Raw genomic sequence first — 27,246 nt, forward strand, 5'->3', positions numbered from 1 at the left:
TAACAGAGGCCAGAGACATAGAGCCGTAACTTCCTCAGAGTGGCAATCAGTGTTGGATTGTCACTCCATGCCCAATTACTTAGGCAAAAATGTCTTCTGTGCCTGTCTCGCCCAACCTTCCGACTGAGGCCGGGCGACATCCAAGCAGCACAGCTGTCTCCGAAACCAGTGTCGAAGTGCAGGAGAGTGCTCCCCCTCCCCACCTTTTTACGGCACTTGCTGCTGTAAACCAGGTGGGTTTAAAGGTCCAGTGAAATTTACAGGCCAGGGAGATGGTAAATGTCCAAAATGAGTGGGTAGGATTCAAGAGGTAGGGGAGATCAGAGGTTGGGCGAGGGTATGGACATCGGGTCGGGGTACTGGACATGGGGGTAGGTGGGTTGGGTTCAGACAATGAAAGGGGTGGGGGGGGGTCAGACTTCTGGGGTGGGGTCGGAGGTCAGATACTGGGTCGGAGCATGCAGGTCCAGTCGGATCGGGGTGGGGGGGTGGTCGGCCCTGTAAGGGAGGGAGGAGGGGGGTGGAATGGATCAGGACAGGACTGCACGGTTGGCAGTCAGGGGAATCACGTGGGGAGGTAGAATTAAGGGTGTGAGAGGAGTCCCATAGTGGAGCCGGTCTTTACAATAGTTACCCAGAAGTTCTTCTCACTTTTTCTGGACATTTAGTTGTGTAACACAGCCGGAACCAACCAAAGTTTGCGATTTAAATTGCATTTTCACATGGTTTCCAGCACAGGGCAATTGCCAAGGAGTAGTTGGCCCTTCAGGGCAATTGCCATGCAAACTCTTACCTGTAAAGTTCCAAAAATGGTTCCCTGGTGCATCTTTGGTGTGTCTCCCCCCCCAAATAAAATCTGACGCTGGGTAGCTCAGAAGTCATGGCACATCATTAACTTTCTTCTGCTTGCTTCTACTAAAAAATTGATCCGAATCTCAAATGTGTACACACTCATGTGTGAACTCTTCCCTTATAGCTTCTTCAGTGAACGTCTAGTTTGTGTTTTTTCGTCTAGGTTGATGCTTCCAATGCAGTACAGTACTGAGGCAAGCGCTGCCTTTTAGGTGGGACATTAAACCAAGACTTCTCTGCCCTCTCAGGTGATCTTAAAAGAACCCATTGCACTACTTCAAAAGAGTAGTAGAGGAGTTGTAGCCTTCACTTCGTTGATCGCCCGAAGGTAGATCCTGTTAGGGTGGAGATCAACCTCTCCACCTTGTGCCCTGGCGTGGCGGGGGGACCTGCTGGAATTCTTGACGCTTGAAAAGGTCAAATTTGAACTGAGGGGAAGGATGGAGGGGTACTACAATTCATGGGTGGTATTCATTATGCACTTTCGAGAATTGGATCACATCGAACATTGGGGGGGGGGGGGGGGGGGGGGGGAGAAGAGGGACCGTCGGAATGTTGGAAAGTTGACGCAAGCCGCTGACATTGCTCAATTCCAGAACTTTTGCTGCTGTCACGTCAGCGGACTCACAGGCTGAGAATGAGCCCAATGTTAGATGAAGAAATCTAAATCTCTACTCCAGAGGTGAGAGGGTCTTCCCTGGACATAAGGCAGCATTTGACCGAGTGTGACACAAGGAGTCCTAGAAAAACTGGAGTCAATGGGAACCAGAGGCAAAACCTTGCACTGGTTGGAGTCATACCCAGCACAAAGGAAGATGGTTGTGGTTATTGGAAGGTCGGCATCTCAGTTCCATCACTGTATGAGTTCTTCAGGGTAGTGACCTCTGCCCAACCATCTTCAGCTGCTTCAGCATTGGCCATCCTTCCATCATGAGGTCAGAAGTGAGGATATCGGCTGATGTTTGCACAATGTTTAGCAACATTTGCAACTCCTCAGATACTGAAGCAGTCCATGTCCAAATGCAGCAATACCTGGGCAGGTAACATCCATGCCACACAACAAGTGCCAGGCAAACACTTTCTCCAACAAAAAAAAAAGCTAGCCACTGACCCATGACATTCAATGGCATTACCATCACAGGAATTCCCCCACTATCAACATCTTGGAGGTTACCTTTAACCAGAAACTGAACTGGGCTAGCCATTTAAATACTGCGGCTACAAGTGCAGGGCAGAGGCTGGGAATCCTGAACTAAGTACCTCGCCACCTGACTCCCCAAAGCCTGTTCACCACCTCCAATCTAGGGTAGGCAGTGGCATAATGGGAATGCTTCTGCAGTAATGCTCTGGGGATCTGGGGTGAAATCTCACCATGGCAGATGTGAAATATGACTTCACCAAGAAATACTCTGGAATTTAAAAACATCCCATTTGGCTCACCAGTGCCCTTTAGGGAAGGACATCTGCTATCCTTACCTGGTCTGGGCTACACGTGACTCCAGACCCACAGCAGTGTGGTTGACTCTGAAATGGCACAACAAGCCACTCAGTTCAAGGGCAATTAGTGATGGACAATAAATCCTGGCCCAGCCAGTGATGCCTACATCCTGCAGCGGTTCAGGAGGGCTGCCCAGCACCACCTTCTCAAGGGCAGTTAGAGATGGGCGAATAAATGAAAAAAAGCAAGGGAGGGGGGGAAAGATTTATCCTTCTGCTCCAAACAACTTCTTGCTCTCAGATAGCACCTTTCAACATAGTAAATCATCATAAGATACTTCGCATTAGCATTATCAAACAGAGACGGACAGCAAGATACATGAAATATTAGGGCAGGTGACAAGAAGCTTGATCTTGAAGTAGTTTTTCAGAAGTTTTTAAAAAGGAGGACAGGGACATAAAGAGGTTGAGGAAGGAATTTCCTGAGCTTAGGGCCTAGCAGCCAATGGTGGGGCAAAGGAGATCAGCAATGTACAATAGGCTAGAACTGGAAGAGCGCAGATATCTCAAAAGGTTTTAGAGCTGGCGGAGGTTACAGAAATAGGGCAGGATCAGGCCGTGGAGGTTTCAAAAACAGTATTTTTAAAATAATTTTTTGCAGCATGTGGGCTTCGCTGGCTAGACCAGGATTTGATGCCCATCCCTAATTCCACTTGGGAATGTGGTGGTGAGCTGCCTTCTTCGATTCTCTCTTATTGGAGATGATTTGATTGGATTGGATTTGTTTATTGTCACGTGTACTGAGGTACAGTGAAAAGTATTTTTCTGCAAGCAGCTCAACAGATCATTCAGTACATGGAAGAAAAGGGAATTAAACAAAATTCAAGAATGTTGTCTGGTCCTTGTGTGGAGCCAATATTAGTTGCCACTTGTCAGCCCAAACCTGGATATTGTCCAAGTCTTGCTGCATTTTCACGAAAACTGCAGTTCCGGTGGTGTGGGGACATCAACAATGCTGATAGGGAGGGAGTTCCAGGATTTTGACCCAGTGATAGAGAAGGAACAGTGATATATTTCCAAGTCAGGGCAGTGAGTGACTAGGCACGAGTGTCCATGGCGTTTATAAGGATAGTGGGGGAGGATGTTGAGCCAGACCCTTTGGTGGAGATATTCAGGATATCGAAGAAGACGGAGCTGATGGAGGGGAGGAGGGCTGATGTTGTGACCTTCCTCTCTGATTGCCTGGTGAAAAATTCTGTTGGTGTGGTGATCAGCAATGCCACCAGGGGTAGCGGCCTAGCTGCGCTATATGATTTTCTTTGGCTGAGAAAGGTCAAGTATGAATTAAGGGGTTCAGCGGAGGGCTTTGACGCAAGGTAGGGATGTTCGTGGCTGTGTTTGAGAAGCCGTTCATCACGGGAGTAGGGCGTGAAAAAACGTACAAATTGTATAGCTGTGTGTTGGGGAGTTTGCTCCCTGAAATTGTTCACGTTTTGTAACCTTTTATTCAAGTTTGGAATCAAATACATTTTTTAAAAATCAGAGAACATCCCCAAATCTGACTTTATGATGGAAAGGTGATAAATCATACAGTTGAAAATAGTTGGGCCAAAGACACTACCTTGAGGAACTTCTGCAATGATGTCCCAACACTGAGATGACTGATCTCCAACCACCAGAACCATTTTCCTTTGTGCTAGGCATGACTGCAACCAATGGAGAGTTTTCCCCCTGACTCATGTTTTCCTTGATGCCACACTCGGTCAAATGTTGCCTTGATGTCAAGGGCAGTCACTCTCACCTCACCTCTGGAATTGTGCTGTTTTGTCCATGTTGAAACCAAAGCTGTAATGATATCAGGAGCTGAGTGACCCTGGTGTAAACCAAATTGAGCATCAGTAAGCAAGTTATTGTTAAATAAGTGCTGCCTGATTGCACTATTTATGAGCCCTTCCATCACTTTACTGCTGATGATTGAGAGTGGACAGATAGGGCAGTAATTGGCTGGGTTGGATTTGTCCTGCTTTGTGTGTGCAGGACATACCTGGGCAATTTTCCACATTTCCAGGTAGATGCCAGAGTTGTGGCTGTACTGGAAAGACTTGGGATGGGGAGCAGCAAGTTCTGGAGCACAGGTCTTCAGTACTATTGCCGGAATATTGTCAGGGCCCATAGCCTTCACAGTACACAGTGCCTTCAGCCGTTTCCTGATATCACGTGGAATGAATCATATTGGCTGATGACTGACATCTGTGATACTGGGGACCTCTGGAAGACACCGGGATGGGCCATCCACTCGGCACTTCTGGCTGATGATTGCTGCAAATGCTTCAGCCTTGTCTTTTGCACTGATCTGCTGGGCTCCTCCCTCATTGTGAATGTTTCATTTGTGCAGACTCCTCCTCCAGTCAGTTGTTTAATTCAAGATTGGATGTGATCTGTTGGTTGTGGGATCACTTAGCTCTGCCTATCGCTTGCTGCTTATGTTGTTTGGCACATAAATAGCCCTGTGCTGTAGCTTCACCAGGTTGACATCTAATTTTTTGATATGCCTGGTGTTGCTCCTGGCATGCCCTCATAGAACAGAACAGCACAGCAGAGAACAGGCCCTTCGGCCCTCGATGTTGTGCCGAGCATTGTCCGAAACCAAGATCAAGCTATCCCACTCCCTGTCATTCTGGTGTGCTCCATGTGCCTAGCCAATAACCGCTTGAAAGTTCCTAAAGTATACGACTCCACTATCACAGCAGGCAGTCCATTCCACACCCTAACCACTCTCTGAGTAAAGAACCTATCTCGGATATCTCTGCTATATCTCCCACCCTGAACCTTATAGTTATGCCCCCTTGTAACAGCTACATCCACCCGAGGAAATAGTCTCTGAACGTCCACTCTATCTATCGCCTCATCGTCTTATAAACCTCTATTAAGTCGCCTTTCATCCTCCTCCGCTCCTGTAGCTCTCTCAACCTTTCCTCATAAGACCTATCCTGCAAACCAGGCAGCATCCTGGTAAATCTCCTTTGCACCCTTTCCAATGCTTCCACATCCTTCCTATAGTGAGGTGACCAGAATTGCACAGAGTACTCCAAATGTGGTCTCACCAGGGTTATGTACAGTTGCAGCATAAGCCCACAGCTCTTAAACTCAAGGCCCCTGTTAATAAACACTAACACATTATAGGCCTTCTTCACGGCTCTATCCACTTGACTGGCAACCTTCAGAGATCTGTGGACATGAATGCCAAGATCTCCCTGTTCCTCCACATTCCTCAGAACCCTGCTGTTGACCTTGTAATCCGCATTCAAAGTTTTTCTACCAAAATGAGTCACCTCGCACTTATCAGGGTTAAACTCCATCTGCCGTTTTCCGGCCCAGCTCTGCATCCTATCAATGTCTCTTTGCAGCCTACAACAGCCCTCCACCTCATCCACTACTCCACCAATCTTGGTGTCATCAGCAAATTTCCTGACCCACTCTTCAGCCCCCTCCTCCAAGTCATTGATAAAAATCACAAATAGCAGAGGACCCAGCACTGATCCCTGTGGTACACCGCTGGTAACTGGTCTCCAGTCTAAAAAATTTCCATCCACCACCACCCTCTGTCTTCTATGTGATAGCCAGTTACTTATCCAATTGGCGAAATTTCCTGCTATCGCACACCTCCTTACTTTCTTCATAAGCCGACCATGGGGAACCTTATCAAATGCCTTGCTAAAATCCATGTATACGACATCAACTGCTCTACCTTCATCTACACACTTAGTTACCTCCTCAAAGAATTCAATCAAATTTGTGAGGCAAGACTTACCATTCACGAATCCGTGTTGACTATCCCGGATTAAGCTGCATCTTTCCATTCATTGAAGTTCAATTGCCTCATTTTCTACCAGACAGGGGCAATACATGCATTACCGTCTCCTCTAACCTTTGCATGCCAAGCTCTAAGAGGTTTATATTTAAGGCAACAATCACAATCATATTTCTTTTCTCCCGTATTGAAGGATTTGGTGGTGTTGTAGAACAAGTCCCTGGAAGCAGTGACAGAGATTTCCGAGGAGGGTTTGGGTGAATTGATCCGGAGTGTCTGGCGATTTTCGATGACAATGCTGATGGCTGCATTTCTATCGTTCTGCCTGAGGAATCCTGCTTACGCCAGCAACCTCAAAGTCACGGCCCCACTCACATGACACTGACTTTGAATATATTGATTTTAATGTAAACATAGTCTTAACAAAAATGAAGTACTTGTACTAGCCCCATTTTCCATAGGATGATCTTACTTTATACAATGCCCCCCCCCCCCCCCCAGCCTTTGCCGCCACCAACCCCCCCCCCCCCCGCCCCGCCCCGCCCAAAATATGCAAACTTATATGTTTCCCCAACCCCAGCTACCGGTTTTTCATGGAGAGTTAACATTTCAATACTACCCAAAGGCTGAGTTGATCACTGTTGGAAGGCTTTAGAAGTAACTTTGCATAACCTTGAGTTGAAAAAGCGACAACAGAATGCTGTACCTCAGAACGGAAGTGCGATCTCATCCCTGCATCTGGGAGAAAATAAGGGGAAACAAAAAGATTTACTGCACAAAAGCAAATCACAGCACAAGTTACATAATAATGATAATGTTACATTTGATGTCGTTTAGATTAGGGCGAGAATATACAGCAGTAATTTAATGACAAGACTGCACTTAAATTCCCAAGTCATCGCATGCAAATATCTATCTGAATATAAGCTGCTGATGGCTATCTTTGTACGTTATCTTCTAAAATGTTAATTTAACCCAGTTCCTTTGAGCCTTTGGTCAGCATATCTAGAAGGAGGGGATAAGGGTGTAGGGAAGGGATGGGAGGGTAGGAAGGGACTGGGGGCAGGGGAGGGTCAAGGGAGAGGGCAGTTTGGGAGGGGGGGGTTGGCAGGGGATCGGGTGTAGGGAGGGAACAAGGTTTGAGGGCCAAGAGGGGGTAAGGGGCTCTGATTGGGGGATGGCAGGAAGGCCAAGTTATGGGGGGCACTGGTGGGAACTGGGGTTGTCAGGCGACCGGGGTAAGAAGGGGGCAGGGTGCGAAGAAGCTGAGGTTGGGAGGAATGTGAGATAGGGAAGTGGGGTGTGGTAGAGAAAGGGTGAGGTGTAGCAATGGGGTGAGGGCAGGAATGAGGGATTTAATAAGGAGTGGGATGAGGCAGATGTGGGGAAGGGGTAGAGAAAGAGAGGCTCAAGGTGCGAGGGAGGAAGCAAAAGGAGTATTGCTGAGTTCATGGTGTAGGGAGGAGGTGGATAGAGGGGGAGGCGTGAAGTTGGGATAGGGAGAAGGTGGGGTAGGAAAGGAAGAGAGGGGAGGATTAGGTAGGAGGTGGAGGTAGCGTCAGGACATAGGGAAGGGAGGGGACAAGGAGTTGGAGTGATGGGACGGGTGGGGTGGGGAGGGTGAACGCGGGAGGCAGTGTTGGGTATGGAAGGTACTAGGCAAGGGGTTAGAGTGGGGAGCAGAGAGGGTAGGAAGGGGATGAGAGGGAAAGTTGTGTTGTGGAGATAGGAGGTGATGATGGTGGGGAGGGGATGGGATGGGAAGGAGGGGGTGGGGTAGGTTCGGGAGGGTTCGAGAGAAGGTTGAAGGGAGAAAGGGCTGAGGAGAGGGTGGGGAAAAGGGAGGGGGCAAGGGGAAAAGGGAGGGGGCAAGGGGAAAAGGGAGGGGGCAAGGGGAAAAGGGAGGGAGTGGTTGAGAGTGGGGAAGGAGGCAGATTGAGTGAGGGTAATGGATAATTGGGATGTGAATGAATGGGGAAGGAGTAGAGAGGGGGTGGGGAAGGAGTGGAGAGGGGGTTGTGGGGAAGGAGTGGAGAGGGGGTTGTGGGAGGGGAGTGGAGAGGGGGTTGTGGGAGGGGAGTTTGAAGGGTGACGGGATGAGATGGAAGCGGAGAGAATGGCATTGGGGTGAAGGGCGATGCTAGAGGAGGCGGAGATGGAGATGGAGATGGGGGGGGCGGTCCGCGGGGGCGCTGGAGAACGGAGAGGGGACACTGCTTACCTCGACTCTTGGAACGGCCCGAGCCGGCCGACTTGATGGGGTGCCGAGCCTTGCGGAGTTTACGGTGCCAGCAGCAAAAGAACAAGATGGTAGCGATGGTGCCCAGCAATAGCAGCAGCAGCAGCAAAATGCATTGGACGCTGTAGGGCTTGAGCAGGACCAAAAATGCCGCTGCTATCATTGTAGGTGGCTGCGTGCAACAACAAAAAAATGCCTCTTCTCTGCTACAACATTACCTGGATGTGAAGATTCAAGGCATTTAGAAACCGGTGTTCGAACCTCATCACGCACTTTTAATTATACACAGGCATGTAAGTCTGTCTCTCGCAGGAACTCAGGGGAAGGTCTCCTGATATTTTGGAAGCCCTGCTTCCCCTGCAGACAGCCATCCTGGGACGTGGAGGGAGGGAGAGAGGGAATTATTGATTGGATCTGGAAGTGGAGGGCACCAGTCCGTGAGTCAGCATGATGCAAAGCAGCAGTCTCACCATCCTGCACTTAGTTACATCCGCAGTCCCCGTGAATATTTTTTTTTTAAAAGCGCCCGGGGCATAATCTAAAACGTGCCATTCACAACATCTACCTCAGGGCAGGCAGGATTGAGAGAGCGCGTTGCCATCGACACGACCCAATTTAATAACAGCCCCAGATTCAGGAGTGTTCGGACCACGATGAATCAGAACAGCAGCAATAAAAATCAAAGCAACAGCAGCGGGGTTTTTGAGGGGACGAGGCAGATTTTCTTCACAATCTGACACCACTCAGCGCCGACTCCTGAAGAATTCCGTCTCGGGTTTTCGCCCCCCCTCCTTCCCCGTTATCTGACACAGCATTCTCACATCATCACCACCAGCCCTCCACATGAAGCTGCTGCATTTAAACTAGGCGCATTGCATGTAGTCCGTTTAATTTCCGCAGCAGTGCGAAGCACCAGCCAGACCGCAGTAAACGCTTTTTTCCCCCCCCCAAACATACAAGACGAAAAATGCCCTTTCTAAATCAGGGTCTTATTTACCCTTGCAACGCCCACAACTTGCCTTTGAACGCCGCTTTGCTGAAGGGGACGTTGGGAACAAATTAGTGGGACCAGCTTCTCATTGGGGTTGACTTATATTTGGTACAAAACTTGGATTTGTTTAAGTTGCGTTTCGCTGCAGCGCAAGAACAGAAACCCGAAAGGCCCGGCTTATAGTTGCCGAATATCTGGTTACACCCACTTAATTACATCCCAAATAAATACTCGCTTGATCATTTATGCAGACCTGGGATTAACGCCGGAATTACAGAGCAGTGATGCCAATTCTGTCCACAGTTTTCCATGCCGGGGTTTGCGCTCCACCCAAAGCCTCCTCCCACTCTACCACATCTCATCCTATCAGCACATCCTCCTGTTCCTTTCTCCCACATCGACTTATCCACAGACGTTATCTGGTTAACTTAATTTCAAGAACAGGAAACTTTGGTCTTGTATTAATTAGTCTCGTATTACGAATAAGCGGAATCAGCCCCACCGGAAGCGAAAACAATCTGTGTTGGAGAGTGTGGTTACAGCTGGAGGCCCAGGGCAGAGGAACATTGGCCGAGGAGGCCATTCAGCCCCTTGAGCCTGTCCAGTTATTCAATTAGATCACCGCGGATCTTAACTCCATCGAACTGTCTTGATTCTATAATCCTTCACAACATCACTCAACAAAATCTTCATCAAGCCAAGTTTTGAAATGTCAATTGACCCCTGGCCTCAACAGTTTTTTTTGAGGGGGTGGGGAATGGGAAGAGCATTCCAGATTTCCACTACCAGACACTAGGACAGTAATGTGTCAAACCCTTCGCCATGAAAGGATCCAATCCTATTTTTAAAAAAATCTTTCTAAGGGTGTGGTGGTTGCTGGCTAGGCCAGCATTTATTGCTCATCCCTAAATGCCCCTGAGAAGGTGGTGGTGAGCCGCATTCTTGAACCGCTGCAGGAAGAGGGGTTCTTGAAATGTGAGACAATGGTGTTCTGCAGAGCTGATCAATGTGTTCAGTTTGAGTTACCATTGTTGGCCCAGTTGGGAGCACTCCCAGCTCTGATTTAGAAAGACACGATGGGCGGGATCATCTGTCCCGCCGCACCCATTTTTTGGGATCCTCCGTCCTGGTAGCCGACCAATGGGGTTTCCATTGTGGGCACCCCGTACCGTTGGGAAATCTGCAGGCGTGAGTGCTCTGTTGGCGAAGCGGAGGATCCCACTGATGGATAATCCAGCCCGATGGGTTTAAACACCATGTCAAAGACATAGCAAGCAGTCAGAAACTGCTTGAAATAAAGTCATGAAGGGTTTAAATAGAGTGAAGACTGAAAGCCTATTTTCTCTGGTTGAATGTTATGTGAAGAAGACTCGTCAGTTTAAAATTGTATTGTCACGCCAAGAGGCAAAAGAGGTGAGAAGAAATTTCTTTAAATGCAGAATTGTTGGAGATTTGAACCCCTTGCTCAGGTCGTATTGGGAGCAGAGATCATGGCATATTTTATGGGAGAAGTGGATAAACATTTGAAAGAAAGTAAGATATGAAGCTAAGGACCAGAGCGAAAACAGGCTTTAGTTTTGATAGCAGTTACAGTGGGGTCTTTTGAAAATTGGAAATGTGCAAGTGATCAGAATTGGAGGATTGCAGAGATCCCAGAGGGTTAAAGGGCAGTAGAAAGTTTCAAATATAGGGAGGGCATTTGAACACGAGAATGGGACATGTAAAATTTCACAACCACTTTAGGAAGAGCAATTTGGGACGTGCAGTAAATGCTGTCCTTCTACCGATGCCCACATGCTATGAATGAATAAAATAAATTTGGGGCATTGCCAAACCTAGAACCAATGTAGATGAGCGAGTACAGAGGTAATGGGTGAATAGAACTTGGTGCGAACTAGGAGAGGCATAGAGGAGATTTGGATGAGCTCGTGGTTGTGGATGATGGAGGGAAGGACCTGGTCCTGAGGGCATTGGAATAGTAGAGTCAAGAAGTTACAAAGGCACGCATGAGCATTTTAATAGCAGACGGATTAAGGTGGATGGAGATGGGGGAAAGTTAGTGAAGTTGAAGTAAGTGGCCTTGGTGATGGAGAAGATATGGATTGGAGGTTCATCTCAAGATCAGATAGGATGGCAAGATTGTGAATCGTCTGGTTCGTTGGCAGTGACCGCAGGATGTTTAAAAACAGTCTCTTGCAGCAAGACGTTAATACCAAAAAAGGTCAGTCCACTTTAAAAGCTGCAAAAGCTTATGTCTACAACATGAAAGATTTATCATGAGACAAATCAAAGTATAAATCTCTTGAATTTCCGGTCCTAACAGGCTGAACTCCACAGGTCAACCGATAATTGCATCACCTGCATAAAAGGCTGTACTTTGAAGATCTGAAAAGCACCCAAAACTCCTGCTGATTATCAATCCATGCAAAAAATAAATTTTACCTCGATATTTGTTGAAAATGGCCATTCATGTTCCTCCCTCTGAATGTAAAAATATTCTGTTATCGTACGGCAGCTGTTACTCGAACAAAAAACACATTCTTTGGGAAAGATTCAATATAAATTTCACCTCCGCAAAGCTTCCTCTTGGCTTTTTACAAAATTATTTGAGGAACATACTGATCAAAAGCAAGAAGAGTAATATTCCATCAGTTCAGTGGACTGAAAGGTATTGATTTGTCTTGGGAAATTGGGTACATTGGACATGATTGGAATGCCTAATGAAAATGCATTCACTGGGCAAAATGATCAAATCCAAGCCCAGGCTTTGGGAGAAGGTGAGGCCTCCAGGTAAAAACCTGAATGAAGACACAGAAAGACATAAAAAGAGGATTCATGTAATGGGAAATATGTAATTTTCCATGTTTACTCATATCCTTAATTTAGACATGGACATTTTGGTTGCTGAGGAAAAAAAAATGACAAATGAAAAACATTTTCGGGAGGTTTCTTTAAAACAGTTTTTAGTTGAAAAGTAATTTTCTGCGAGCAGCTCAACAGATCATTAAGTACATGGGAAAAAAAGGGAATAAAAGAAAATACATAATAGGGCAACACAAGGTATACAATGTAACTACATAAGCACCGACATCGGATGAAGCATACAGGGTGTAGTGTTAATGAGGTCAGTCCATAAGAGGGTCGTTTAGGAGTCTGGTGACAGTGGGGAAGAAGCTGTTTTTAAGTCTGTTCGTGAGTGTTCTTAGACTTCTGTATCTCCTGCCCGATGGAAGAAGTTGGAAGAGTGAGTAAGCCGGGTGGGAGGGGGTCTTTGATTATGCTGTCCACTTTCCCCAGGCAGCGGGAAATGTAGATGGAGTCAATGGATGGGAGGCAGGTTAGTGTGTTGGACTGGGCTGTGTTCACGACTCTCTGAAGTTTCTTGTGGTCCTAGGCCGAGCAGTTGCCATACCAGGCTGTGATGCAGCCCGATAGGATGCTTTCAATGGTGCATCTGTAAAAGTTGGTACGGGTTAATGTGGACATGCCGAATTTCCTTAGTTTCCTGAGGAAGTATAGGCGCTGTTGTGCTTTCTTGGTGGTAGCGACGACGTGGGTGGACCAGAGGAGATGAATATCTAACTCCTGTCTCTATGTTCCTAATGTGTAGCAACCTCGTTGGCATATTGTGCAATCTCAGGATAATATATTCTCAAAATTGTTAGAATCATATTTTTGTCACAACCCCCTGGGCGAGTGCATGGTAACTTCCAGCCCCACTTGACCTGGACTTAGAACATAAGCTTAAATAGATTTTGTATTAAAATACCTGAGGTCCTTGGCTGAGCCGAACAAACTGCAGTCACCAGGTTTGTAACTTTAACACAAGTAACATTTTATTATCTACAGAATTATAATTAAACTGACAGAAAAATGTAACTGGCTACCTAATACCCCTTGCAACAACCCCCCACCCCCCCACTTCTAAACCAACCCCTCTGCACACACATGCAGACAAATAATACAGAGGGGAAAGAGTGATTGAGAGGTAAAGAAAATCTTCATAAAAATAAAATGATAAAGAATCTTTGATTTTTAACAAAATTTAGAGTACCCAATTATTTTTTCCAATTAAGGGGCAATTTAGCGTGGCCAATCCACCTAACCTGCACATCTTTGGGTTGCAGAGGTGAAACCCACGCAGGCACAGGGAGAATGTGCAAACTCCACACGGAAAGTGACCCAGAGCCGGGATCGAACCAGGGTCCTCGATAAAGGATCTTTGATGCGTAACGGTGGCTTCCAGTTAATGTCTTTCAGGAGTTCAAGCTTTCGTTTCGGTACTTCTTTCTTCTAGACTTCAGATGTTTTTTTCTCTGATAAGGCTGTCTACTTTCTATGTAGATTCAAGATTACTTCAAGTTTACAGCAAAGATGTGGCAGACGTTCACTGGTTCTAGAACAATAAAGCAGTTCTTTACTTCTGCAATGAGAGAGAAAGAGAGGATGGACATGCTACGCCGGAAAAGCAGCTCGCCGCAGCGTGGCCGCTGAAAGCCGGGATATCCCCCTCCTGGGATCTACCCGGCTCACAACACATCACGAGATTCAACGTAAACTTGCGATACGTTGTGATGTGAATCCCGCCCACAATGGGCAGGATCACATTTTGGCAAATCTGCATATTAGAGCGAGACAGTTCGTCTCACTCTAACCTGCAGATTCCCGAGGTACCTGAGATTCAACCCCTTTGCTCAGAGACCTTGGTTGAGCGCTGTTTGATACTGGTCCCCACAAACGGAACGTCATTCGTGGGGGTCCCGCAGGGCCCCCTGCTGCACACTCCGGCACTGCTGGTGCCACCTGGGTACCCTGGCAGTGCCACCTGGGTGCCAGCCTGGAACTGCCAAGGTGTCCAGTTGGCACTGTCAGCTGACATGGGCACTGCAGGTTGGCACTGCCAAGCTGTCACTTTTGTGTGTGCGCGATCGGGCCGGGGTTGCCTGGCGTAGGTGTTGCGACGGTGCGGGGGGGGGGGACCTTCCCAAATTGCGGAGGGGGGAGGTCGGGGAGTCTGTCGGGGGCCGAAGAGACCAGGATGCCATTTAAAAATGGCACCCCAATCTCTCGCTAGTGAGTGGAGCTCCCTACTGTAAAAAACGGGGCTACGTGCAGCCTCATTGGCGCGATCATCATTCAGGCCCTTTATTCAACAATAGCCACGTGTTTCTCAGCACTGCGACTGTCGGGAAACATGGCTAAACGTGCTCAGGCTGGGGGACTTTGTTCCCTCTTGGGAGAATCGGCCCAGAGTGTCCCTTTCACTTCCAAGGTCTAATCATTTCTGCTGAGCTCTCTCAGAAAGAATCACACAGGAACCAACCACTGACTGTTGCCAGGCAGAACACTGTCCCTGGCCAACCCAGTTGCCAGCCAACCAATCAAACCAACTCCCTCCAAAGCTGGTTCCAAAGGTTCACTCATCGCCAGCATCGGGGCTGGTTTAGCACAGGGTTAAATCGCTGGCTTTGAAAGCAAACCAAGGCAGGCCAGCAGCAGTGTTCAATTCCCATACCAGCCTCCCCGAACAGGCGCTGGAATGTGGCGACTAGGGGCTTTTCATAGTAACTTCATTTGAAGCCTACTTGTGACAATAAGCGATTTTCATTTCAGCAAGTCTGTTTATCCTCTATCACAGAATAGAATATTTTGACAAGCAGCTGCTTCAGCTTGAGTCCTCTGCTTAAAGGCACATTCTGAACTATTTGTCGACAGACCAAAAATAATAAAAGAAAATGAGAACGAAGGAAATAAACAGGGACGACTCTTACACTTTCCAAACTATATTTTTCTTTTAAAATATGAAAGGACACTGATTTGGATACTTGGATATTTTTTAAGAAGGTCATTAATTCACTTTGGACTGTCAACAAGAATATATTTTCTAAGAAATAACCTGACCAGTATGCTACTTGAGAGGAAAGGGCTGATTGTCTGTTTTGAATTGCAATCACTTTAATTAATGGGGGGAAAGCTGGCAAAGCAAGTGTTTTTCTGGAAATCACATGACAGAGACAAGCTTTAAGATTTGGCCCTGTTCTTTTCAAAATCAATGCGTTATGGGGATTAAGCTGTGAAGGAAGGTTGGTCTAACTCACTCTCTCTCTGCCTTGCCTGAAATTCCATGTGTGGTTATGAACCTGCAGACGGAGAATCCTCATCTGAGTGTAACTTGTCTGCATTTGGAAACCTGCAAAGCTGAGATGAGAAGAATTGAACCAGCTCTATGTTCTCTTCCATGCCAAAGCTCCATTGGTGAGTACCTCCGGACATCTACAAGCTTCAGTTGCCCTGTCTTGACATGAGGGCACTCCATATCAACAGCATCAAAAACCTGCCAACTATATCCTTTATATTATAATGGCCACGATTCAGTGGCCTTGTTACACTCGAGCGAGAGAGCAGTGAGCCCAGTGAATGGCGGAAGAGGCCAAATAACGCGAGCCGCGCTGGGCGCCAAACTGTTTGTGATGCAACAGGCCCACTCTAGTAGGCAAAATCAGGATCCGACGGAGCGTGATGAAAAACCAATAATCGCCACTATTTCCACACAATGAACGGGAGCCACCCCATATCCAATGGCCTCCTGTGATCCAGCGACGTCCCCAGCAAGTGGCACATTGGCGCCAATTAGTACTCTTTTGTAAAAACATGAACCTGGCAGAGTTCTGTGGGGAGCCAAGGAGGTGAGCAGCCATCTTTGCTCACAGGCAATGAGCACAGGTGCACTGGGCTTGCTGCCCTGTGGTCAGAAGGGGGTTGCAGGGTCCACTCTCAACTGGGATGGTCTGCTATGGTGGGGAGGGGGGGGGGGGGGGGGGTTGAATCGGAGCTGGGGGGGGGGGTACTCTGCTGAGGGGAATCGCGTGTGGCTCTGCCATGCCAACCACTGGATCATGTGTACCTGTTCCGGGGACAACCCTAGTCCCTACCTGTCTGCCCCACTGTCTATGAGCACTTCAATAGTGGGCAGCACAGTAGCATGGTGGTTAGCATAAATGCTTCACAGCTCCAGGGTCCCAGGTTCGATTCCCGGCTGGGTCACTGTCTGTGTGGAGTCTGCACGTCCTCCCCGTGTGTGCGTGGGTTTCCTCCGGGTGCTCCGGTTTCCTCCCACAGTCCAAAGAGGTGCGGGTTAGGTAGATTGGCCATGCTAAATTGCCCGTAGTGTCCTTAAAAGTAGGGTTGGGGGAGGGGGTTGTTGGGTTACGGGTATAGGGTGGATACGTGGGTTTGAGTGGGGTGATCATTGCTCGGCACAACATCGAGGGCCAAAGGGCCTGTTCTGTGCTGTACTGTTCTATGTTCTATGTTCTATATTCCAAGTGGGTTCCCATGGGTGGATGTGCCATTTAGCATGTGGGAGTTATTGCCTTGCCTAGCATCCCAAGCAGACTGTGGTACATGGACACTATGCCTGAAAACTGCAGGAGGGAACACCACAGATGCAACAGCCAACATATGAAAACCCAGGAGCTGGGCCCCAGCCCTGGGGACATGTCCGTGGCTGGAGGGTGGGTGAGTGCAACGGGAGGGGGGTCAGCGGGTGAACCAGCGCTTGGTCCAGGTAACTTTATTTGCGGGTGTCAGGGGTACAGGGTCTGGGGTCCAGTAAGTGGGGGCTCCGCTCTGGCCGGGTGTGTGTTGGCAGGGCGTTCCGGGATTGGGGGGGAATCAATGGGGGAATGGAGGGCCCCGGGGTGGAAACCATTGCTGTTTGTCGGTGTTACACCTTCTCTCAGTTCCTTACAGATATTGAATGGTATGGACGATATTTTGGACCCCTGGAACTTGCTTAGTGGTGTTCCCGGCGGAGCAGGTGCCGGAGGTGGCAGCAGCTGCAGCATCGACAGAGGCTCAAGGCAGCGGGCCATGTGCTGGGCCTCATCCAACACCCAGAGGACCCAGTCACCCGAACGAGAAAATGCTGGAAAATCTCAGCAAGTCTGGCAGCATCTGGAGAGAGAGAAAAGAACTAACGTTACGAGTCCGATGACTCTTTGTCAAAGCTAACAGATAGAGAAAGTGGGAAATATTTATACTGTGGAGTGAGAATGAAAGATGAGTCATAGCCACAGATACCCAGGGAAACAGGGTGCCAATGGCCACAGAAACTAAGGGGAAAGAGTGCTAATAGCTAAGTTGATGATTTTTTCATTTGAACAAAAACCCTGCTCTCATGCCCACATGTCTGTCCTTGGCCTGCTGCAATGTTCCAGTGAAGCTCAACGCAAACTGGAGGAATTCAACAACTTCAGATGATTAACTCTACCCCACCTCGACCCATTTGTTTTCTAACTTTCTCTGTCTGTTAGCTTTGACAAAGGGTCACCTGGGCTCGAAACTATAGCTCTTTTCTCTCCCTACAAATGCCGCCAGACCTGCTGAGATTTTCCAGTATTTTCTCTTTCGTTTCAGATTCCAACATCTGCAGTAATTTGCATCACCCATCAGGTCAGGGTGAGATGTAGAGGGGGAGGCCCACGATGCCCAGGGTGTACAGGCATCACTGGTGTTTCAAGAAAATGAAGGGCAGCCCGTGCCGGCAGGAGGCTTCACCTCCACAAGCAGACCTTGCCTCACCTGCGGGGACGTGGGACCATGTGGAGGAGGAGGACACCCACTCTCCGTGGCAATCAAGGACACTGCAGCCCTGAAGTTTTACACCTCTGGATCATTCCAGGGCTCGAGCAGGGACCTATGTGGCATCTCTTAGGCTGCAGCCCACAGGTTCATCCAACAGGTCACGGGTGCCCTGTTTGCCCGGGCAGAAAATTAAATAAACTTTGACACAAACAAAATGCCCAGGCAGCAAGATTCTTCGCCATCGCCAGGATGCCCCAGGTTCAGGGGCTGATAAACTGCACGCATGTCACCTTGCGCTCACTCGGCCCTCTGGGAGGGCCGACGTCAACAGAAAGGGGTTCCACACGCTAAACATACAGCTCGTGAGCAACCACCACCTTAGGATCATGCACAGTCTACTGTGACCTCCAAAACCTGACACAGCAGCGAGGGGATATGCTGGAGGTAGAAGATGAGGAGCATGTGGTCACCTCCAAGGAGGAGGATGAAGACGATGAGGAGGCAGGGGCTGGAGGACGATCCCGGGGGGAGCCAGAGGACCAGCCAGAGGCTGGAGGACAGGCGGTAGCCGCAAGGGTCTGGCAAGCCCGGAGGGCTAGGGAGGCCCTCATCCTCGCCCGCTTCACATAGGACGTGGCCTAGTCCGCCATCGCTACCCCCACCTCCCATTTCCGATCGTCCCAGAGTTTGTACTAATGCAGGGTGCTGGGACTGTGTCAGCACTGTCAGCGGTCAATGTCAGGGCAGGGGGTTAATGATAACCCGCAGAGGTGCTCCTCAATCTATGCCATAGTCTGACCACTGCCCACCTGCTGAGTGCTTGCTCACAACCATCACCTGCAAGCTGTGTGCCGGGGGTTTGGGAGGGGGGGGGGGGTGTCAGGACCCCCATGCCTGGAGAGATGGGGCAAGGGTTTTGAAGTCGACCGCATCGTGGAACAAAGAGACAGAGGCACAATACTGGTGTGGTGGAAGATTTTTAATGTCTCATACACAAGTGTTCACAATTGACTTACCCGCCCCATTCTCCCCACCACCCCCACACACCCTCCCCTCCAACTCACACTCCCCCACTTATCCCCTACCTACCCGCCTCTTCCTCCCCTCCCCCAGTGCCCTCTCAGTGATCTTCAATGTGCCTTCCTCGCTCTACTGCTGCGTCTAGGTGTATCCCCAGGGTGCACATCGCAGGTGGGGGCAGCCAGCTTCTTACCACATCCCGTGGCCTTCGATGCTCCTGGCTGGTGTCCGCTGGAGGCTCTGGGCTGGAGGGCCCCGGTGCACGTGACAGCAGAACATGTACAGCCATGCCACCCTGTCCCAGGTGCTGACTGTGTCATCAGCAGGGTGGGACTCGGGAAGCTGGTGGCCACTGTCGCCACTCCATGGGACAGGGCAGGATTGGCACCCAGTGCCCCCTCCTCCCCGTCGGTGCCCATATGGCCCTGGGGTTCACCCCAGCATGTAGGCGCAACTGGATTGAGCGGCAGCTGCGCCATGCCATGGACACCTCTACATGCTGCTGACGTCGTGCACCAGGCTCTCCACTACGGTCGCTACCCTAGCAGTGTTGGCCTTGGTGCCAAGCATTGCTGACACCATCTCCCGCACCCGTAGCCTTTAGGACTCTTCCAACATGGACCTGCTGGAGTGTCACTGACATCCGCAGTAATACACTCCATATTACTCGATGTCTATGTATTTACATTGTGTATTTATGAATGTCCTATGTTTTTCATGTATGGAATGATCTGTCTGGACTGTATGCAGAACTATATTTTCACTGTACCTCAGGACATGTGACTATAAATGAAATTAATCAATAAATCAAATCAAATCGCCCTCTGAATATCACGGCCACACCCTAACGAGTCCATCAGCTGCAGGCAAACTTTTCCAGAGGCTCAGCATCAGACTGGGACCCAGCTGGGTCCTGTGATCCAGCAGACCTCCGATTGTTGTCTCCCCTGGGTGTTCCTGCCTCCACCTGATAGGCACCTGCAACTGTGTGGTGCTCACCAGAATGTGCACCAGAAGCCTGACCACGAATGTTGCTCACCTTGGTGCATGTCTCTGCACTGGTGGAGGTAAGGGATGAAAGCTGTGATGGTGGCATTTGCAGAGCTCTCCTCTGAGGTGTTCTCATGCGAGGCAGGGGGGATTCACCCCAGCCGTCAGCTGTAGCCCTGCGGGACAATGGGCATGTGGTCAGTGGGAGGGATATGTCAGCCTGTATGGCAATAACAGATGACAGACCATCTGGGTGGGGTCTGGTGGATCCTCACCTCTGCTCCCTGCGCCGACCTCTGCGTTGGTGACCGCTCTGTCCTCGGCCACCCCGGTAACCTCCAGGGTCCGTTCCTCGAGGTGGTGAGGATTCTGATGTCTGGCACCCGCTGCCAGTCTGGGGCCCTCTCCCAATGGTCGTGGGACAATTTCTCCTGTTGGGACACAGATATCTCTAGCTGTACGCAGGGTCCAGCGTGGCGGGTTGGGGGGGGGGGGGGGGGTGGAGGTTCTGGGGGGGGGGGCAGTGGTTGGGGAGGGGGCTTGGGGTGTGAGGGAGAAGAGGGTTTAGGTGTGGGCAGCATTGGAGGGCCAGGGCACTGCACGGTGCTGGGTGGGGCAGTGCCAGGTGCCATCTGTTGGGGACATGGGGCGGAGCGAACCCGTCCGTGCGGCCCGGTTAGATCGTAGACATTCTTGCAGCACTGGGTACTGGTCTCCCTGGTGACGCTGCCCAAGCTGACGGCCGCTGCCACTTCCTCCCAGGTGGCACTGGCTGCCCTGTGGCCGACTCTCTGCGGCCCTCGGGGGAACAGGACATCTCTTATGGCCTCGAAGAACCTCCCCAGGTCTGCATCCCCGAATCATGGGGCCGATCGTCTCGGCGCCATGGCTGCTAGCTGAATGAGGTTGGCTGTGCAAGATCAGTTTAAGTGCTGCTTGATCTACTTAGCGGAAGGGGTGGGAGGAATGGCGAGCACGGTCCCGGTGGATTGGCTGGCGAGGTTTCATTTGTGGTGTGAAGCCCGTGAGCCTCCTGAAGTGGACCAATTAACGTTGTATTGCATTTACGGTCTCACCGGGACGGGCGCCGGGTAGCTTGCGGCAGATGGGCTTTCTATCACACTTAGAAACCTTTTGGGAGAATCACACCCAAAGCCTATCCCCCAAAGCCCACCTCTGCAGAAAGCCCATCTGTTTGTCCTTTATTTGTTTGTGGGTGCATATGTGTGCTGGATAATTATTATAAAGGAACAGTTATAATTCAACAATACACTTGTGTGTGTCCTAATTCTTGCAACTTGTTTTAAAAAAGGAAGCTTTGTATTATAATAAATCTATTTGTTGGGTGTATCTTCACACCTACACTTTGGGGAATAGTGACTAGCAGCCTGTTGAACTGCATTAAATTCTGTTCCTTTCGTGGCCACAAGTCCTGGTGTTAATCTCGTACCCAGAGCTGCTGGTCCAGTGTTAGGGATGCTACCACTGCACCACAAGGCATCCTGTTGTGGAGTAGTGGGGCTGGATAAACTGCAGGACTCCCATCAACACAACAAAATAGCAGCTACCATGTCGCACAGATATTACCTGGCAGATAGAGTTGTGGTATCCTTAACACTGAAAATAACTATGACAAAGCGGGTTTGGATTTGATGTTTTTATCTCAAGCTTGAATTATATGTCTGATGGGTATTGCAGGCATTCATATATTATGTTACCACAGAAAGAGGTTTACGAAGTAATTTCAATGTATTTTGCAATAAAATGGGGAAACCCATAAACCAAATTTAATATTTATTCTCAAATAACAGCTACAGCTGGACAGCTGATTTGATTCATTCTGCCACAGACAAGCTGTGATACCTTCAAGATTGAATACATCTATCATTGCACCATCTCGGAAGTCATAGGGACATTTATTTATAATATTTATAATAACAGATATTTGTAATGTGCTTTGCAGAGCACAAATGTCGATTTGCATATATATAGCATCTTTAGCAAAGTGAAACTTTCTAATGCAGTTCACATGAGGGTGATCAAAAATGTTTGAAACTTTGGCGGCACGTGGCGCAGTGGTTAGTACTGCTGCCTACGGCGCTGAGGACCAGGGTTCGAATCCCGGCCCTGGGTCACTGTCCGTGTGGAGTTTGCACATTCTCCCCGTGTCTGCGTGGGTTTCACCCCACAACCCAAAGATGTGCAGGGTAGGTGGATTGGCCATGCTAAATTGCCCCCTAATTGGAAAAAAAAATGAAAAAAAAAATGTGTGAAACCAAGTCACAGAAGAATATACTAGAGCGAGCTCAAAGCTTGGTTGTAGAGAAAGGATTTGAAATTAAATGAAAATGAAAATCGTTTATTGTCACGAGTAGGCTTCAAATGAAGTTACTGTGAAAAGCCCCCAGTCGCCACATTCCGGCGCCTGTTCGGGAAGGCTGTTATGGGAATTTACGGAATTTAAGAAGTATCTTAAGTGAGCAGAGAGATGTGGAATAGCTAAGGGCCTTGCTAACGGTGAAGTGAAGTCAACTTATGATGTATAAGAGGACAGAATTAGATGAGCACAGGTATCTGAGGGATCTTGAGCTTCAGGAGATTGCAGAGACAGAGAGGGGTGAGATCATGAAGGGGCTTGGAAACAGACACTTTAACAGACTGGGAATCAGAGGTCAGTGAGCACCAAGTCAACTGAAATTTTTAATGCAACGTCCAATGCATGCATCAAATTTAACATAAAGTATATTGTTTTCTTCTGATTTACATTGCATTAAGGGGTTGGTTTAGCACAGGGCTAAATTGCTGGTTTTGAAAGCAGACCAAGGAAGGCCAGCAGCACGGTTCAATTCCCGTACCAGCCTCCCCGAACAGGCGCTGGAATGTGGCGACTGGGGGCTTTTCACAGTAACTTCATTTGAAGCTTACTTGTGACAATAAGCGATTTTCATTTCATTTTTCACAGTTCTATCTGCCATTGTTTCCATTGACATGTCAATTTTATCCTGGCCCTCTGCTAATGCAGCTTCAGACAGCTGATGGGAATTGCATCACAGCTTCCCGAATGATTTTTCCCTCCAGTTTTCTCTCACTCTGAGGTATTGACTAACCATCCACGTTGAACCGACATCAGGTTCAGCTCACGGTGGGAGTATCTTTGGAATGTTCAAACACAACTACAGGCGGCTTCTTAATTCAATAAACTGCACAGAGATCAAAGATGAAGAGGGGAACAATATGTTCTCAGACTTTTAAGTAAATCTAGAGCTGATGGAATAAAAAGGACATTAGGACAGATACGAAATTGGCTGAGCCACAGGGAACAGAGAGCAGTGATTGAAGAATACTTTTTGGGCTGGAGGAGGATCTGTAAGTGGAGTCACCCAGGGATCAGTGTTCGGACCCTCACTTTGCCTGACAGATATTAATGACATAGACATTGGGGCAGAGGGAAAAAAGCATTTGATCGAGTGTGACATCAAAGAGCCCAAGAAAAGCTGACGCAAATAGAAATGGGGGGGGGGGGAGAAGAGAGGGGGTGGGGGGAGGGGATGGGGGGGGAACCCTCTAATGAGAGCTAAGTACATTCAGGGGATGTTTGATAGAAATTTTCAAAATTATGAAGAGTTTTGATTATAGTAATAAAACTTCAACATACAACTCAAGTCCCTCATCCCAGGAACTACTCTCATAATAAACACAGGAAATGACGGGAATACTCAGCAGGTCAGGAAGCATCTGTGGAGAAAAACAGAGTTGGCATTTTAGGTCGGTAATCCATCATCCATACAGAGGAAAGATGGAAATGAGACAAGTGAAAGGGAGGAGTGGAGGAAGAATACAAGGGAGGGTATGTATTAGGGTGGGGTGGGGTCAGAAGAGATTAAATGACAAATTAGGGACATTTAAGCGACTCTTAGACAGGCACATGGACAGCAGTAAATTGAAATGATCTTAGATTAGGATAAGCGGTCAGCGTGGGCCGAACTGCACTGTTCTATGTTCTAAATGGCTTTGTGGTACAAAAAGCGAAAGGAGGTGGTGAGGACGAAGGAAAAGAATGAATGACAAATCCAGATGAGGTGTCAATGCCTCCATAGCAGCTGATCAAGTGTAAAGGAACAAAGAAAGAAATGAGTAAAAACTGAACTAACCTCAACAAAAGCAAAATGGAGGAATATGCTCCTGTCTAAAATTGCTGAACTCAATGTTGAGTCCAGAGGCTGGAGCATGCCAAGTCTAAAGTTAAGATGCTGTTGCTCGCGTTTGCGTTGAGCTTCTTTGGGACATTGTAGCAGGCCAAGGACAGAAAGGTGGAGAACTGAACTGACAATTAACTGGACTGGATTTTCATGGAGAAGTAGGAAGGTTAAGTCAGGGAACTTGCAGACTTGACAGACCCATCTCTTTTATAATGACCTCTGTCCACCATATTTTAATGCTGGGGAGGTGGGGGTGGAATGGAGCTGAGCCCGCCACCTCTAGAAGCAGACATGAGGTGGCTATGAATGTAGGAAGATGGTGAGGTTGGCAGGCTGAATGTCCTTTACTGGGTCATCAGCCCTGTTCTAATGATGAATGTTAAAGCCTCACCTGCCATATATGCCTCCCATAGCTCCTGATACAACCCTCCATGCCTTCCCATACCCCTCAATGCTCCCCAATTATTCTACAGAGCCACAGGAAAAAACTAAATATGTTGAAAGTAGTTCAGAGAAGGTTTACACTAGACTATCCAGATTCAAATCCTGCCAAGACAGATAGTGAAATTTGAATTCAATAAAAATCTGTAATTAGAAGTCTAAAGGTAACCACAAAGCCAATACTCATACGTTAAAACCCCATCTGGTTTACTAACGTTCCCTTTAGGGAAGGAGGTCTGGCCTACATATGACTCCACAGCATGTTGACGCTTTAATGTGTTAGTCCCCTGGCTCAGTGACTCAGTGTGCAACAAGCAGGAGGACCAGGGCTGAGATGTGTGTCTCATCATCTCCCAGTTAACTCTAACTGTATAGTCTTATCTTCAAATAAAGCATCCAGGTTACCATTTCACAGATGCTTGGAAGGCTCATGATGAAGTGAATTACAATGTGACAGGTGTGTGTCTCTGTCTGGGTAAATGAATCATGTCTGAAATGCACAAAGCCTTTGCCAATGTTTACATTTTGGAGCTTTACCCACATTCTCTGGTTTGTAAACAAAAGGGCTTGCATTTGTTTTCTTGGGCCTTGCCAAAGTGCATACAGCTTATTCAGACCATTTTAAATATTGTTACTGATGTAATAAAGTGACACGGTAATAAAGCAGCCAATTTCACACCAGGAGTGTGTTGTGCAGTCGGAGGTGCTGTTTGTCTTCTCAGGAAGACATTAAAAAATCCCATAGCACTATTTCAATGAAGTACGAGGGAGCTGCCCCGGCGTCCTACCTCATTCTACTCACAGATGCTGGCAGACCTGTGTAATGATCTTGTTGGATGGCCTGATTTATATTAGAAGACAGCTAAAGCTATGAACAATTTATTAACATTAACTGTGGGTAAACTATATACAAAACAACAGCTGATCATGCACAAACAACATCTTTCTCCAGCTCTCTCCAGCCAGTCTGAGGTCAGCTGACCCTAACATTCACTTATATACTAGTGAGACTCCTAGTGGTCAGTCGGTGAATTACAAGACAATCACTACATCCCCTTTCCTTTGAAGGAATAAATTAATACATTATCATCAGTGTATTTACATGCGATATCATGAGCCTGTGAGTCTAACAGTATTATTTTTTTTTAAATTTTAAACTGGTTCAGCAAATATATATATATATCAAGAACAGCAAGCATAGTATGTACAAATAGTCCCAATCTACAAATCGAGTCAATCAGGTTTTCTTCTAACTCTGGTTGATCTTCCCAAAGTTTGACCTTGCTGCTCAGAATTTGTAGCTTCAATGTTCTCCATGACATTCTCATAATCAGGAACTGCTGAACTATCTGACACTGCAGCTGACGTTGATTCTGACGTAGATTTATCATCAATTACGTTTTTGTGAAAGTCTTCTCTGGTTTTCTAGAGCATGTAACGATTTCTTCTTAAAACCAACTCATCCTCTGCCTGTACATTATAGGAACGAGGTGCTACTTCTTCAAGTACAATGGCTTTTCTCCACCATTTGCCTGAGTCTTCTATTCTCACAATGTCATCACTACTCAGATGTGTTAAGGTTCTAGATACTCTATCATAGAACTGCTTTTGTTTTGCTTTTATCTTTTGCATTTTCTGCAGTGCCACTGCATTCCCTCCTTCTTTTCCGAGTATGGAAGTGTGGTATACAATCTTCTATGCATGAGTAACTCTGCTGGTGATCTACCATGTGACAATGGTAACGCTTTGTAACATGATTTTGCCAAATATGGATCAGATTGGCTGTCCATTGCGTTCTGTAATGATTGTTTTACAATATGTAAACTTTTTTTGTTAGGACCTTTGGGATCTATGCCTATACGAGCATCACCATTTTTTTGTTTCAAACATACCATGAAATTTACCCCATTGGTATGAAAATGGAATAGTGTAGGTCAGATAGGCTTCAGATGGTTTCACAGGTCGGCGCAACATCGAGGGCCGAAGGGCCCGTACTGCGCTGTAGTGTTCTATGTTCTATGTTCTATGTTCTATGTTCTATCTGGTTTACAGAATTCCGAAGATACACTGGTAACTGAACTCCAGGATGAACATTTGCCATCAACCACCACCCTCTGTCTTCTTTCAGCTAGCCAATTACTGATCCAAACCGCCAAATCACCTTCAATTCCATACTTCCTTATTTTCTGCAATAGCCTACCGTGGGGAACCTTATCAAACGCCTTACTGAAATCCATATACACCACATCAACAGCTTTACCCTCATCCACCTGTTTGGTCACCTTCTCAAAAAACTCAATAAGGTTTGTGAGGCATGACCTACCCTTCACAAAACCGTGTTGACTATCGCTAATCAACTTGTTCTTTTCAAGATGATTATAAACCCTATCTCTTATAACCTTTTCCAACATTTTACCCACAACCGAAGTAAGGCTCACAGGTCTATAATTACCAGGGTTGACTCTACTCCCCTTCTTGAACAAGGGGACAACATTTGCTATCCTCCAGTCTTCCGGCACTATTCCTGTCGACAAAGACGACATGAAGATCAAGGACAAAGGCTCTGCAATCGCCTCCCTGGCTTCCCAGAGAATCCTAGGATAAATCCCATCTGGCCCAGGGGACTTATCTATTTTGACATTTTCCAAAATTGCTAACACCTCCTCCTTTTGAACCTCAA

The 27,246-nt window shown here is 47.8% G+C and overlaps 1 protein-coding gene across 4 annotated transcripts in view; it reads right to left on the reverse strand.

The window, feature by feature from the left end:
- Positions 1–9,488, reverse strand: part of dst (dystonin) — a 665,214-nt gene extending 655,726 nt beyond the window's left edge. For 2 of the 4 annotated variants that reach the window (XM_038800634.1, XM_038800633.1), the window contains exons 1-2: positions 8,322–8,502; positions 6,807–6,838 (exon numbers count right to left, since the gene is read on the reverse strand). In XM_038800634.1, coding sequence (XP_038656562.1) covers positions 6,807–6,838; positions 8,322–8,502 — 213 coding nt within the window. Of the gene's footprint in view, positions 1–6,806; positions 6,839–8,321; positions 8,816–9,358 lie in introns of those variants that run through there. The other 2 variants (XM_038800631.1, XM_038800637.1) reach the window with 2 other exon arrangements.
- Between the last annotated feature and the right edge of the window lie 17,758 nt (positions 9,489–27,246).

The sequence above is a fragment of the Scyliorhinus canicula genome, chromosome 6 (assembly GCF_902713615.1).
Source record: "Scyliorhinus canicula chromosome 6, sScyCan1.1, whole genome shotgun sequence".
NCBI classification, from domain to species: domain Eukaryota; kingdom Metazoa; phylum Chordata; class Chondrichthyes; order Carcharhiniformes; family Scyliorhinidae; genus Scyliorhinus; species Scyliorhinus canicula.